General features: G+C 38.4%; 1 protein-coding gene across 1 annotated transcript in view; it reads left to right on the top strand.

Annotated features, from left to right (window-relative positions):
- The window catches only part of ino80da (INO80 complex subunit Da), a 33,744-nt gene that overhangs the window by 17,738 nt on the left and 552 nt on the right, over positions 1-15,454 (top strand). Inside the window, exons 6-10 of the mRNA XM_061880150.1 lie at positions 2,469-2,602; positions 2,724-2,857; positions 2,921-3,177; positions 5,899-6,056; positions 8,190-15,454. The exon at positions 8,190-15,454 is cut by the window's right edge and continues 552 nt beyond it. Coding sequence (XP_061736134.1) covers positions 2,469-2,602; positions 2,724-2,857; positions 2,921-3,177; positions 5,899-6,056; positions 8,190-9,148 — 1,642 coding nt within the window. The 3' untranslated portion in view covers positions 9,149-15,454. The remainder of the gene's footprint in view (positions 1-2,468; positions 2,603-2,723; positions 2,858-2,920; positions 3,178-5,898; positions 6,057-8,189) is intronic.

Here is a 15,454-nt window from a genome sequence, read left to right as displayed (position 1 = left end):
ACTCATGAGACATTAGCTATGTGCACATGGACACTTTTAATCGGATTAAAAGACTAACAGGAATAAAAATGCGTTTGGAATATTCTGACACGATCACACGGGTGCTTTATGCTTATAGTCAGTCGGATTGTAGCGCATTAAAACACATTTTACGAAATTCGGGTTAGAATTGTCCTCACTGTGCATGTCTTTTTAGAGCACGGACTAAATTTAATAGTCTGGGAATCAAGCATTTGTTTTGCTGCTGTCTCCTCCCATTCGATATGTACGGAAGTAGCGTTAAATGCTATTGAGTTTGTTGCTTTAAAACGAGACTAGCAAAAACAAAAGTATGGTCTGGGGTGTCATGTGTCTATGTAATAATAAAAGAAGGGATCCGGTTGTTGTCTTAACAAGCCGTTTTATTCTTAACATCACAGGTACTCCAAGTGCTAAATGCTAGCCTCAAACGCGTAGACAAGAATGTCGTAACATGAAGACGTGCCGCAACCCGTACATAATCACAACATAATAAGCACAGAATGGCTCTATTTCGAAAAGAGAGTTAAAACAAAAGTAGTGATCAGAAGGAAAAAATGCTAAATAGATACCATGTTGTTGGACAAGCAGAAATGCACAAATCCATTTCTGTGTACAATAACGCACCTTTCCGATTATGTCAGGTTCTGCGCATGTCAAAGTAAAGTATTCCGATTTACGATGCGATGCATAAAAATGTACGTCATAGTACAACCATTTTTTTCAGGGTCCATGTACACAGTAATATTCTAATCCGAATCAGCTTTCCATGTCAACTTTTCATCTAAGACAGGGGTCGGGAACCTTTTTGGCTGAGAGAGCCATGAAAGCCAAATATTTAAAAATGTATTTCCGTGAGTGCCATATAATATTATTTAACACTGAATACAACTAAATGTGTGCATTTTTTAAGTAAGACCAACATGTTTAGAGTATAATAAATCCCTTATTCGTTATAATATTCTTATTCTGAAGTTAACCAATAATAAATCAAATACTTCTTACCATTAATGCGACTTCTTGAACAAGTCTGGTAGAAAATGGATGGATGGATAAAATGCATGAAAATGTTTAGTATTTTGAACGTTATTTTTAGCTCTGTGCTTACTAGCGGAATTATTCTTAATTATCGTGTTAAGCCAGGGGTGTCCACAGCACACTGAAAAATCAGAGCAAGCGGGGGCCATTTTCATAATTTTTATTTTAAAAACCAATACAATATATGTATAAAAAATATACATTTAGGCCCCTACTCAGTTATGATCCCGGGGACCCCAAAGGGTTTTGGTCAAAAAATATATAAAAAATGTGTCATTATTCAGTATTATAATTTTTATTGTTATGCAAGTTTTAAATCTCTAGATCAACATTAGAAGAAAAAAAAGGAAAAAACACAAAATATGCAATATTTTCACCCAATAACTTTTTTAGGTGGGATATTTGAGATTATATAATAAGTGGAGCCTTAATTTTGGATTTTGATTCATTATTATTTTTTGAGCAAGGACACTTAAAAACAAATCACACTAAAATAATTGGAGATCCAAAAGTGTTCTACTTATTAAAGTGTTAAAAAATAAATTATACATATTTTTTATTGTTTATTTTAAGCACAATAATCTCAAGATCAACTTGAGATATATCCGTCAATTTTAAGTTTTATTGTTGTTTATGTTTTGTTTCTTTGTTTTAGGCCCTTCTTAAAAAAAAAAAAACAGCTCAGTTTTTTATATGGCAAAACACAAAATATGCGACATTTTCCCCCGAAAATATCTCAAAGTGGAATATTTAATGTGATGTAATCGAAGCCTTGAATAGGTCAATAATTCAAAATGACAAACATTGACTTTGATTCATTATTATTTTTTAAAGAAAGAAACAGCCTGCATGGCAGCTTTGTGTTATAAGACTAAGCATTGCAACAATTTATTGTTACATTTCACCTGTTTGCTCTTTTATACCACTTTTTATGTTTTTTTTGTTTTTTTTAATTGTATTCTTAAAATGTGCCGTGGGGCCGTTAAAAAAAATGACCCGCGGGCCACACTTTGGACAGCCCTGTGTTAAGCAATGTCAGCTAAGATTTATCTGAGAGCCAGATGCAGTCATCAAAAGAGCCACATCTGGCTCTAGAGCCATAGGTTCCCTACCCCTGCTCTAAGATGACCCCAAGAAATCCTATTTCAGACACCTCAGTTTTCACATTGTTTCTGGATAGACTAACATCTTTTATTACTGAATACCATAAATGTAGTCTTTTCCAAATTTAAAGATGATTTATTTATATCAAACCACAATTTTACCATTTCCTCTTCAATATTATCGGCTAAGATTTTCAAGTCATCTCCTGTATGGTCTGGGAATAATACTTACTGTAAAATTTTCGATGGAATAAATGTTGTCCATGTCAGGATATTTGAATGTTATTGCCTGCATGTGTGCTTGTTTAGCACTGGATCGGAACATCAGCAGGCCGGATGTCCTCCAAGACAGCAGAGCACAGACACGGGGACGTGTACCGGCAGCACAAAAGGCCAAACCTGCAACAACCGAGCGCTGCCCTTCACCAAACACTGTTTTCAACGTATCCTCTGATTGTTGATCAGTCGCTTAATGAACGTGTTGAACTGCACGTCACACGCTGGAACATCCTTACTGCAAACTCTCCCTCCCTTTTTTTTTGCCCCCTTGACTGTCATCTTCAGACATCCTGTTGAATCGCTCCCAGCAGCTGTTTGCCAGCTGCACGGCCAAATTCGCAGATGGTCAGCAGTGCTCCATTCCCGTGTTCGATATCACGCACCAGACACCTCTCTGCGAAGAGCACGCCAAAAAGATGGTGCGTTCAAAGTCCAAGATTGTCGTGCAGATCTTTTGGATTCACTCTGAATTGTCTACACAGGATAACTTCCTACGCGGGGACGGCAATCGGCGGGTGCAACAACACCACCACCACCACCACCACCACCACCTTCATCACCACCACCAGCAGCAGCAGCGTAAACCACGCAAAAAGACCAAACCGCCGGCGCTCACCAAAAAACACAAGAAGAGGCGAGTGCCGAGGAGGCCTCAAAAGCCTGTTCCTCCCGCGCTGCCTCTAGGGAACCTGGGAATGCCGTCGATGAGCCTCGCCATGTCTTCACAGGCCAGCATCAGGTCTGTTCCACAATACCTTGATGCCTTGCACTGCAAAAACTGAAATCTAAGTAAGATGAAATATCTCAAATAAGGGTAATATTTCCTTGTTTTCTGTCTGATAAGATAGTTCGTCTCAATCCAATCCACTTTATTTATATAGCACATTTAAACAACAATAACCTTTCCAAAGTGCTGCACAGCCATGTTAAAAACAATATAATGCTCCACCAATGACTGAATAAAACAAAAAATAAAAACAATACAAACAAATATGATTAAAAACTATTTTAAAGGATAAAATCAATTAAAAGAGTAAAATAGAAATCAAAGTGTATAAAAAACACAGAGGACCACACAACTCACGTAGTGTTAAAAGCCAAAGAATAAAAGTGGGTCTTAAGACGAGACTTAAAACACTCCACTGTGGAAGCAGTTCGAACATGGAGGGGCAGATTTTATGTTAGAATGTTTTACTTGTTTTAAAGTCCTACTGAAATGAGATGTTCTTATTCAAACGGGGATAGCAGGTCCATTCTATGTGTCATACTTCATCATTTTGCCATATTGCCATATTTTTGCTGAAAGGATTTAGTAGAGAACATCCACGATAAAGTTTGCAACTTTTGGTCGCTAATAAAAAAAGCCTTGTCTGTACCGGAAGCACTCCCGTCCAAAGGCAAAACCTAGTAACTCACTTCTAGCTGATTTTGAGAAAACAAAGGAAAACCAATCCATCTTGATGCTGTCTTACAAAGATCTACAAAGTCATCAAACGTATCGATGTTTTCTTGAGCTTTCATTTTCTTGCCGATTGAATGATATTTTATCACAATCTCGGGCGGGCCCCATTCTGCGTTTGCACATTGGGCAAGAGCCGTGTACAGCGTCCAGTTTTTATTTGGACCTCCACAGTTATCTGCCCAAAAGAGTATGCAAGGGGAAGAATCAAGAAGAATACATTTAATGAAGGTGCTTGCAACGTCCTGGGCCAATCTTCCAAATATCCCCTCCTGCCATAATATCACATAATCAGCTTGACCGTCGGCCCCCATTCCTGCAAATGTCTCATTAAAGACAATAAGGCGACTGACAAAGAAGCTCCGATTGGTCCCTTGAGATACTAGGTTTTTCTGTTGTATCTACGCGGTTATGTGATAGTTGCTAGGTCCTGCCATGCGCGTGACAGCTTACTTACGGAACAAATGACAATATCGCATACACTAATGTAAAGCATATCACCTAGGAACTCCAACATTATTATCAGCTCAGTTTTGACCAAAATTGAGTTACTGGGTTTTGCCTTTGGACGGGAGAGTAGCAGACGATGTGTGCGTGACGTCACGGGTTGTGGAGCTCCTCAAATCTGAACATTGTTTACAATCATGGCCACCACCAGCGAGAGCGATTCGGACCGAGAAAGCGACGATTTCCCCATTAATTTGAGCGAGGATGAAAGATTTGTGGATGAGGAAAGTGAGAGTGAAGGACTAGGGAAAAAAAAGACGAGGGCAGTGAAAGCGATTCAGATGTTATTAGACACATTTACTAGGATAATTCTGGAAAATCCCTTATCTGCTTATTGTGTTACTAGTGTTTTAGTGAGATTATATGGTTGGCCCCGCACCTTTCTTCAGCACCAGTCGACGGGTGGTGCCGATGCCCATCTCTGCCCTTCGCAAGGGACCCTCTTCGAAACACGATTTGTCGAAATGATGGCTGCATAATACACTGTATTTTGTGTGTGTGGTCCAATCCAACCGTGTTCGCTTGACCGCTCTGTTCCATAGTAAAGCTTGACTGTCATGTTTCGGGAATGTAAACACCGGCTGTGTTTGTGTTGCTAAAGGCGGCCGCCATACACCGCTTCCCACCCACAGCTTTCTTCTTTGACGTCTCCAATATTCATTGAACAAATTGCAAAAGATTCAGCAACACAGATGTCCAGAATACTGTGGAATTATGCGATGTAAACAGACGACTTATAGCTGGGAACGATGCTGCAACAAAATGTCCTCTACAATGTGTGACGTCCCCCGCACGCGTCATCATACCGCGATGTTTTAGCAGGATACTTCCGTGCGAAATTTAAAATTGCAATTTAGTAAACTAAAGCGGCCGTATTGGCATGTGTTGCAATGTTAATATTTCATCATTGATATATAAACTATCAGACTGTGTGGTCGCTAGTAGTGGCTTTCAGTAGGACTTTAAGTGTTTAGGTCCTAAATGATCTCAGTAAGATATTATAGCTTGTTGCAGAGATGTGATGACCTATATTGAGTAAAACATGCTTGAAAGTAGAATATCAAGTGTTGCAAAGCTGTGTCATCAACACTCACAAGTATAAAACTACTTTTTTTAAGTAATACTTTATTTCAAGCATGTAAAAAAAAAAAAAAAATCCTGACTTTGACACAATTGTGTCTCATATTAAAACAGATGACAGCCAAATAGACTTTGCTGTTTTATTTTCAATGAAACAATAGAAAATATGTGCTCATTAGTGGAACAGTTGTTATTAGTGAGAATATACTTATTTTAAGGTATTTTGGGTTCATTGAGGTTAGCTAATTTGACTTGTTTTGGAAAGTCCTGACAAGCCAAATGTTCTTGTTCTATTGGCAGATAATTTTGCTTAGTTCAAATAAAATACCCCTCATTTTTGTATATATTTTTTTCTAGTTTTTGAAGACTGACTTTTTGCAGTGTGGCGTGTAACACCCACGTCTTGTTTGGCAGGAGCCCCTCCACGCCGGACCTGAGTGCGGACGAGCTCCCCGATGATATCACCAATGAGATGGAAGACATTCCAAACGACCTGGAGTTAAACCAGGAGGATTTTTCTGATGTCCTACCGCGGCTACCGGATGATCTTCAGGACTTTGACTTGTTTGAAGGTATCCATCCATCCATTTCCTACCGCTTGTCCCCTTTGAAGGTAGTCTACTAGTTTATGTTCAAGTTGAACAAAACCTTTTCTTTTCTTAAAGTAGTCCGGTTCAATTTGGGATGTTGGTAAGGTGTGATCAGTACCTACCACTTAAAAGGGGCTGCTCACAGTTACATCGGTCAAACCAAAAAAAAAAAGACAAGAACAGAACCAGCTAGCTTATGTTACCGTTGGTGGTAGGGCTGCACGATGAATAAACATCAAATCGACAAAGAGCGTTTTAATTAGTGCTATAATAAGTATATTTACATCCAGCCTTTCTCTCCACCCACATTTAATGCCAAACAAACACTTAGCAATCGACTGATTTAAGTTGCTCCAGTGTCAATGCAAAAGTCCTGATCGTTTCTTCCGCACATTTTACCGGCGATGCTAAGGCAGACATGCTATGGCCGAATAGCGTCAATAGCTATTTGCTCAATAGCTTCAGTTTCTTCTTCAATTTCGTTTTCGCTATCTGCCTCCATACTCCGACCATCCGTTTCAATACATGCGTAATCTGTTGAATCGCTTAAGCCGCTGAAATCCGAGTCTGAATCCGAGCTAATGTCGCTATATCTTGCTGTGCTATCCAATGGACAGTGGCTTCGCAGATAGCAAAAATCAAGCACTTTAAAGGGGAACATTATCAGCAGACCTATGTAAGCGTCAATATATACCTTGATGGTGCAGAAAAAAGACCATCTATTTTTTTAACCGATTTCCGAACTCTAAATGGGTGAATTTTGGCGAATTAAACGCCTTTCTGTTTATCGCTCTTTTTGCAATGACGTCTCCGAGGTAATACAGCCGCCATTTTAATTTTCAACACATTACAAACACCGGGTCTCAGCTCTGTTATTTTCTGTTTTTTCGACTATTTTTTGGAACCTTGGAGACATCATGCCTGGTGGGTGTGTTGTCGGAGGGTGTAACAACACTAACAGGGAGGGATTCAAGTTGCACCACTGGCCCCAAGATGCCAAAGTGTCTGCCGCCAGACCCCCGTTAAATGTGCCAAAGTGTCTCCACATTTGACCGGCGATGCTAAGACAGACATGGCACAGAGATGTATGGATAACCTGCAGATGCATTTGCAACGATAAAGTCAACGAAATCACAAAGGTGAGTTTTGTTGATGTTGACTGCCAGCTAATCAATCCTAACCTGCGACGCTAATCGATGCTAACATGCTATTTACCGGCGGTGCTAAAGCAGACATGGCACAGAGATGTATGGATAACCTGCAGATGCATTTGCAACTATATTACGTTTCCTTCCACCCACATTTAATGCGAAACAAACACTTACCAATCGAAGGATTTAAGTTGCTCCAGTGTCACGAGATGCGAAAGTCCTGATCGTTTGGTCCGCACATTTTACTGGCGATGCTAACGCAGCTATTCGGCCATGCTATGGCTATGAATAGCGTCAATAGCTATTCGCTCAATAGCTTCAGTTTCTTCTTCAATACTTTCATACTCCAACCATCTGTTTCAATACATGCGCAATCTGTTGAATCGCTTAAGTCGCTGAAATCTGAGTTTGAATCCGAGCTAATGTCGCTATATCTTGCTGTGGTATTCCCATTGTTTGTTTACATTGGCAGCACTGTGTGACGTCACAGGGAAATGGATAGTGGCATCGCAAATAGCGAAAATCAAGCACTTTAAAGCTTTTTTTTAGGGATATTCGGGGACCGGTAAAATTTTGAAAAAAACTTCAAAAAGTACAACAAGTCACTGGGAACTGATTTTTATTGTTTTTAACCCTTTTGAAATTGTGATAATGTTCCCCTTTAAAGAGTTCGGAAATGGGTTAAAAAAATAGATGGTCTTTTTTCTGCACCATCAAGATATATATTGTTATATGTTCCCTTTTAAAGCTTTTTAAAGCTTTTTTTTAGGGATATTCCGGGACGGGTAAAATTTGGAAAAAACTTTGAACAATAAAATAAGCCACTGGGAACTGATTTTTATTGGTTTCAACCCTTCTTAAATTGTGCTAATGTTCCCCTTGAAAGATTTGTTTAAAGGGGAACATTGTTGTTATTAAATGAGCTGAGGTCCCAAACTGAAGTGGCGTGCTGGCATGTTCGCAGGTAAGAACGGCGACCTGCTGCCCACCACAGAAGAAGCAGAGGAGCTGGTGCGAGCCCTGCAGGCCATGGGGTCCTACCCGGATTCCTTGGTGTGCCTGACCTCCATAGGAGACCTAACCAACTCAGAAGGCGTGGACCATCGAGCCATGACGGTCTTTCCCTGTGCCGTGCAGCCGGGGGTCATGGGGGACATCCTCGCCAGCCGCATCCCCGCCGAGAACTTCCCTAACCTGGAGTTGGAGGACAATCTCCTGCAGTCAGCAGGGGGCCACTTCCCCCCTTCGCCGCCATCGCAGCCCACAGACCTGCCCCGCACGTCGTCGGCCGCCACGGCGGGCCGCTGCGCCACCTCGCTGAACGCGGCGGCGGCGCGGACGTTTGCCCGCGCGCACCCTCCCCACATCAAGTCGGACTCCATGGCGTCGCCCCCCCGAGGCGGCCACTACGGCGAGCACGTGCCAACCTCGTACGGCGACCAAATGCCTTCGCCGCACGCCAGCCCCTTCCACACGGACGCCCCGCTCCTGCTGGAGGTCCCGCGCTCGTCTTGGAACAACCTCCCCCTCCCCCTCGCCGACCCCACGCAGTTCGGGAACCTCATGGGCCCGGAGAGTCATCTCATAACCACGTCCCTCTCCACCCCGCCCGCCGCCACGCACTCGGTGACGCCCATGGCCGCGCTCTCCGCCATGCCTCAGAGCGGCCTGGCGGGCTTAGCCGCGCCGCCGCCGTGCGCGCTCCCTCTCTCCTCGCACGACCCCCTGGCGTCCCTGCAGCCCAAGCTGCAGCTGCCCCAGTTCAGCGCCGCCTTCGGCCACCAGCTGGCGTCCCACAGCGGCATCCCCAACGACGTGCAGCCCAGCCACAGCTCCACAGCGCCCCCCTCTGGCTTCTCCATCATTAGTGCCACCACTGCAAGTGCCATCGGCGCGTCCACACCTTTCACGCAGAGCAACTGAGCGCACACTCGCCCCAACCCACTTATTTTCCAGCCCACTTCCACGCTAACGGTGAGCGATTTGATCACGACCTTGCACAACCTCATCACCATTTTCTCTTATCAGCCAGATGATGCCTTGTGGTTCTGGCAGTGACCGAGGAGGCTGCAACTTCAACCCACTTTTAGTCCCACAACATCAGCATCTTTTACTTTCTTGCTCCTCTCACCAAAATACTTTTTAAACTCTTTTTATATCGTGTATGTATGCTGTATATCTGCTCATGTATTGCTTTGTGCAGACTTCTTCTTAGAAATCTCTGACCTCACTGGCGGTTGTGCGACACACACACACACACACACACACACACGTTCTTGTATTTTCTACCTTCTTGAGACCTTCGAAAAATACCTACCTTTAGTATTACAATAAAAGTCATAATTTTACTCAACACAAGTTCAGTTTTTCTTGTAAAATGTTGACTTTTGTCGAGTACAATGATGACTCTTTTCATAAAATTGCCAAAACTTTAAGCTTTTCTTGTAAAACTGCGACTGTTATTTGGTAAAATTCCAGGTTTTGTCATACGATTGTAAAAATGTTCAATTTTTCTTGTAAAATCTGGACATTTGTGCAATCTTATGATAAAAGTTGGAATTTTACTCAATAACAGTCGCAATTTTACAAGTAAGGCTTTAAATGTTGGTAAATTTGTGAAAAGACGTAATTTTATTTGATAAAAGTCTTCTTGCGACCTTCAAATTATAAATATATATATATATATATAATAATTATATACTATATATATAGATAATATATTGTATGATTTTACTCGACGTAAGTTCAGTTTTTCTTGTAATTTGTGACTTTTGTCGAGTAAAATGACTTTTTTCATAAAATCTCCAAAACTTTAAGCTTTTCTTGTAAAACTGCAACTGTGATTGTGTAAAATTCCAACTTTTGTCATACGATTGCACCGATATTCAGTTTTTCTTGTAAAATGTTGACTTTTGCCAAGTAAAATAAAATTTTTCATAAAATTGCCCAAAATTTTAAGCTTTTCTTGCGACAGTTACTGAGTAAAATTCCAACTTTTGTCGTACAATTGCGCAAATGTTTACTTTTTGTTGTAAAATTTGGACTTTTGTCGAGTAATATTACAACTTTTCATTAAATTGCCGAAGCATTTCTTGTAAAATTGAGACTGTTATTGAGTAAAATTCCAACTTTTGTCATACGATTGCACAAATGTTCAATTTTTCTTGTAAAATTTGGACATTTGTGCAATCTTATGAGAAAAGTTGGAATCTTACTCAATAACAGTCGCAATTTTACAAGAAAGGCTTAAAATTTTGGAAATTTTATGAAAAGAGTCGTAATTTTACTTGACAAAAGTCTTCTTGAGACCTTCAAATTATATGATAATATACTATATATATATATATATATATATATAATTTTACCCGACACAAGTTCAGTTTTTCTTGTAAAATGTTGACTTTTGTCGAGTAAAATGACTCTTCATAAAATTGCCAAAACTTTAAGCTTTTCTTGAAAAATTGCGACTGTGATTGTGTAAAATTCCAACTTTTGTCATACGACTGCCCAAATGTTCTGTTTTTGTTGTAAAATTTTGACTTTTGTCAAGTAATATGACAACTTTTCATAAAATTCCCAAAACATTTCTTGTAACATTGCGACTGTTATTGGGTAAAATTCCAACTTTTGTCATTACGATTGCACAAATGTTCAGTTTTTCTTGTAAAATGTTGACATTTGTGCAATCGTAAGATAAAAGATGGAATTTTACTCAAAAACTGACGAAATTTTACAAGTAAGGCTTAAAACTTGGGCAATTTTGTGAAAAGAGTCGTAATTGTACTTGACATAAGTCTTCTTGAGACCTCTGAAAAATACCTACCTTTAGTATTATGATAAAAGTTGTAATTTTACTTGACGTAAGTTCAGTTTTTCTTGTAAAATTTTTACTTTTGTCGAGTAAAATGACGACTCTTTTCATAAAATTGTCAAAATTTTAAGCTTTTCTTGTAAAACTGTGACTAAAATTCCAACTTTTGTCATACGATTGCACAAATGTTCAGTTTTTCTTGTAAAATTTTGACATTTGTGCAATCATATTACAACAGATGGAATTTTACTCAATACCAGACACAATTTAACAAGAAAAGCTTAAAGTTTTGGCAATTTTATGAAAAGAGTCGTAATTTTACTCCACAAAAGTCAATTTGACCAGAAAAACTGAACATTTGTGCAATCATACAGTATAACAAAACTTGGAATCTTACTCAATAACAGGAGAATTTTACCAAAAAAACCTTAACATTTTGGCAATTTTATGAAAAAAGTCAGTTTTACTCGACGCAAGTTAAAATTTTACAAGAAAAACTGAACATTTGTGCAATCGTATGACAAACGTTGGAATCTTATTCAATAGCAGTTGCAATTTTACAAGAAATGCTTAAAATGTTGGCAATTTTATGAAAATGTTACTCAACAAAAGTCACAATTTCATAAGAAAACTTTGAAATTTTGGCAGTATTATAAAGACAATCAGAATTTTACTTGGCAAAATGATGTCAAAAGTCAGCTGTTCACCTGGCGGGTTTTTTCGGGGATGAATAGAGAAATCTTCCTTTAGCTGCCGTCTTGTTTTATCATATATTGCTGCCTTTGCACCTGTCGATGTTTACTTTTGCATGCACATTAAATCATCAAAAATTCCTGACTTTGGAGCAATGTTCACAGACTCTAGTATTTGGCTCTCTTATTAGATGCTATGTTTTCCCGTATTGGGACCATGATTCGTATCCTAACTTGGCTCGCTGGTCCTCATATGGAGGCTACTTTTCCTTGTTGATGTCTCAAGAAGGGTAGAAATACAAGACCACACACACACACACACTTTTGTATTTCCTACATTCTTGAGACGTCCAAAAAATGCCTTCCTCTAGTATTATAATAAAATTTGTAATTTTACTCGACGCAAGTCAAAATTTCACAAGAAAAACTAAACAATTGTACAATCGTATGACAAAAGTTGAAATTTTACTCAATAAAAGTGGCAATTTTACAAGAAAAGCTTAAAATGTTGGCAATTTTATGAAAAGAGTCGTAATTTTACCCGACAAAAGTCACAATTTGGACAAATGCCTTCCTCTAGTATTATAATAAGTCGTAATTTTACTCGACGCAAGTCAAATTTCACAAGAAAAACAAAACAATTGTGCAATCGCATGACAAAAGTTGAAATTTTACTCAATAAAAGTCGCAATTTTACAAGAAAAGCTTAACATTTTGTCAATTTTATAAAGAGTCATTTTACTCGACAAAAGTCACAATTTCATATGAAAACTGTAAAATGCACCTGTCGATGTTTACTTTTGCATGCACGTTAAATCATCAAAAATTCCTGACTTTGGAGCAATGTTCACAGACTCTAGTATTTGGCTATTTTATAAGATGCAAGGGTTTTCCGTATTGGGACCATGAGTCGGGTCCTGACTTGTACGCCGGTCCTCATATGGAGGGTACTTTTCCTTGTTGATGTCTCAAGAAGGGTAGAAATACAAGACCACACACACACACACACACACACACACACACACACACACACACACACACACACACACACACACACACACACACACACACACTTTTGTATTTCCTACATTCTTGAGACGTCCAAAAAATGCCTTCCTCTACTATTATAATAAAAGTCGTAATTTTACGCGACACAAGTCAAAATTTCACAAGAAAAACTAAACAATTGTGCAATCGTATGACAAAAGTTGAAATTTTACTCAATAAAAGTGGCAATTTTACAAGAAAAGCTTAAAATGTTGGCAATTTTATGAAAAGAGTCGTAATTTTACTCGACAAAAGTCACAATTTGGACAAATGCCTTCCTCTAGTAGTATAATAAGTCGTAATTTTACTCCACGCAAGTCAAATTTCACAAGAAAAACAAAACAATTGTGCAATCGCATGACAAAAGTTGAAATTTTACAAGAAAAGCTTAACATTTTGGCAATTTTATGAAAAGAATCATAATTTTACTCGACAAGTCACAATTTCATAAGAAAACTGTAAAATGCACCTGTCGATGTTTACTTTTGCATGCACGTTAAATCATCAAAAATTCCTGACTTTGGAGCAATGTTCACAGACTCTACTATTTGGCTCTCTTATTAGATGCACAGGTTTTCCGTATTGGGACCATGATTCGGGTCCTAACTTGGTTCGCCGGTCCTCATATGGAGGGTACTTTTCCTTGTTGATGTCTCAAGAAGGGTAGAAATACAAGACCACACACACACACACACACACACACACACAGGTTACTAAATACTAAAGCAATAAAACACATTGACGTCAACGTTGCATCGCACTGCAGGATGTTTTATCACACGGTTCCATTCGTCACAATTTACCTGACACGTGAAACGTGACAAAGGTGCACTACCCATTTTAGCCAGCCAGCAGTAGGGTGTTGGAACGTCCTAAAATGTGTTTTGTAGCCATTTCGGCGTTGCTATGTCGAGTGGCGCTTTCCGTCATTTTCAGCAAACCGCATTGCAAAATGATCAATCCCCTATTTTCCACTCATATGAATCCCTTCACCACCGTTCCCCAGATTGTGTCGTCGCATTTATAAAACCTCTCGACCCCCCAGGCAGTTGTAGCAGGATGCTGAGGCTCCTTGTCTTGCATCCTCAAAATAAGAGTGCATCTTTTTTCATTTTTAAATATATATATATATTTACATTTAATTAAGAATGCACCATGAGGTATTTTAATTTGAAGAAAACTTCCCCAAGCGGCAGGACAACTCTGGCTTTGTTGTGTATGGAGTGTGTAGACTAGTCTCTATCCCGGGTGAACTATCGAGTAGCAAAACAGCTGGAATTATAATAATTATAATAATCATCATTTTAAATGTATTGAGTGGAACGTGTTGAGTCTGATGTTTTTAAAAAAGGTTATCAAAGGGGTCATGGAAATGGATCGTTGTCTTGTTTGCCGTGAGCGTCGTCATTTAGTCAAGACTTCCTTCATGGATGGCAACTTTTCTGTGTGAGTGCAGATGATTATTAGACGGTTAGAAAGAAAAAATAGGAATATAATGCATACATTTTTTTTGGTGTTCCATCATTTTGCACAAAACGGATTTTTTTTATTCCAAATTTTGTTGAGGTGCTCATGAAATAATCTGCTGTCAACTCAGCAATTCCAACTTTCCAAAAAGGGAAGAAGGCACTTTATCAGACGCCTGAATCTCTGCAGTGTGAGGACTTGAAGTAAGAATATAAAAGTATGTTTAGTGCAGGGGTCAGCAACCTTTTTGAAAGCAAGAGCTACTTCTTCGGTACTGATTAATGCCAAGGGCTACCAGTTTGATACACACTTAAATAAATTGCCAGAAATAGCCAATTTGTTCAATTTAGCTTTAATAAATAAATCTATATATATTAAAAAAAAATGGGTATTTCTGTCTGTCATTCCGTCGTACATTTTTTTTCCTTTTACGGAAGGTTTTTGTAGAGAATAAATGATGAAAAAAACACTGAATTGAACGGTTTAAAAGAGGAGAAAACACGGAAAAAATGAAAATTCAATTTTGAAACAATTTCGACTCATTAAAATTCATACGAAAAAAATGAAGAGAAAAACTAGCTAATTCGAATCTTTTTGAAAAAATTAAAAAAAGAATTTATCGAACATCGTTAGTAATTTTTCCTGATTAAGTTTAATTTTAGAATTTTGATGACATGTTTTAAATAGGTTAAAATCCAATCTGCACTTTGTTAGAATATATAACAAATTGGACCAAGCTATATTTCTAACAAAGACGAATCATTATTTCTTCTAGATTTTCCAGAGCAAAATTTTTTAAAGAAATTCAAAAGACTTTGAAATAAGATTTAAATTTGATTCTAAAGATTTTCTAGATTGGCCAGAATATTTTTTGGGAATTTTAATCATAAGTTTGAAGAAATATTTCACAAATATTTTTCATCAAAAAAACAGAAGCTAAAATAAAGAATTAATTAAAATGTATTTATTATTCTTTACAATAAAAATAAAAAAATTACTTGAACATTGATTTAAATTGTCAGGAAAGAAGAGGAAGGAATTTAAAAGGTAAAAAGGTATATGTGTTTAAAAATTCTAAAATCATTTTTAAGGTTGTATTTTTTGTCTTTCTGAAAGTTAGAAGAAGCAAAGTAAAAAAAATAAATGAATTTACTTAAACAAGTGAAGACCAAGTCTTTAAAATATTTTCTTGGATTTTCAAATTCTATTTGA

The sequence above is a fragment of the Nerophis ophidion genome, linkage group LG19 (assembly GCF_033978795.1).
Source record: "Nerophis ophidion isolate RoL-2023_Sa linkage group LG19, RoL_Noph_v1.0, whole genome shotgun sequence".
NCBI classification, from domain to species: Eukaryota; Metazoa; Chordata; class Actinopteri; order Syngnathiformes; family Syngnathidae; genus Nerophis; species Nerophis ophidion.
This window is presented reverse-complemented; position numbering and strand designations above follow the sequence as displayed.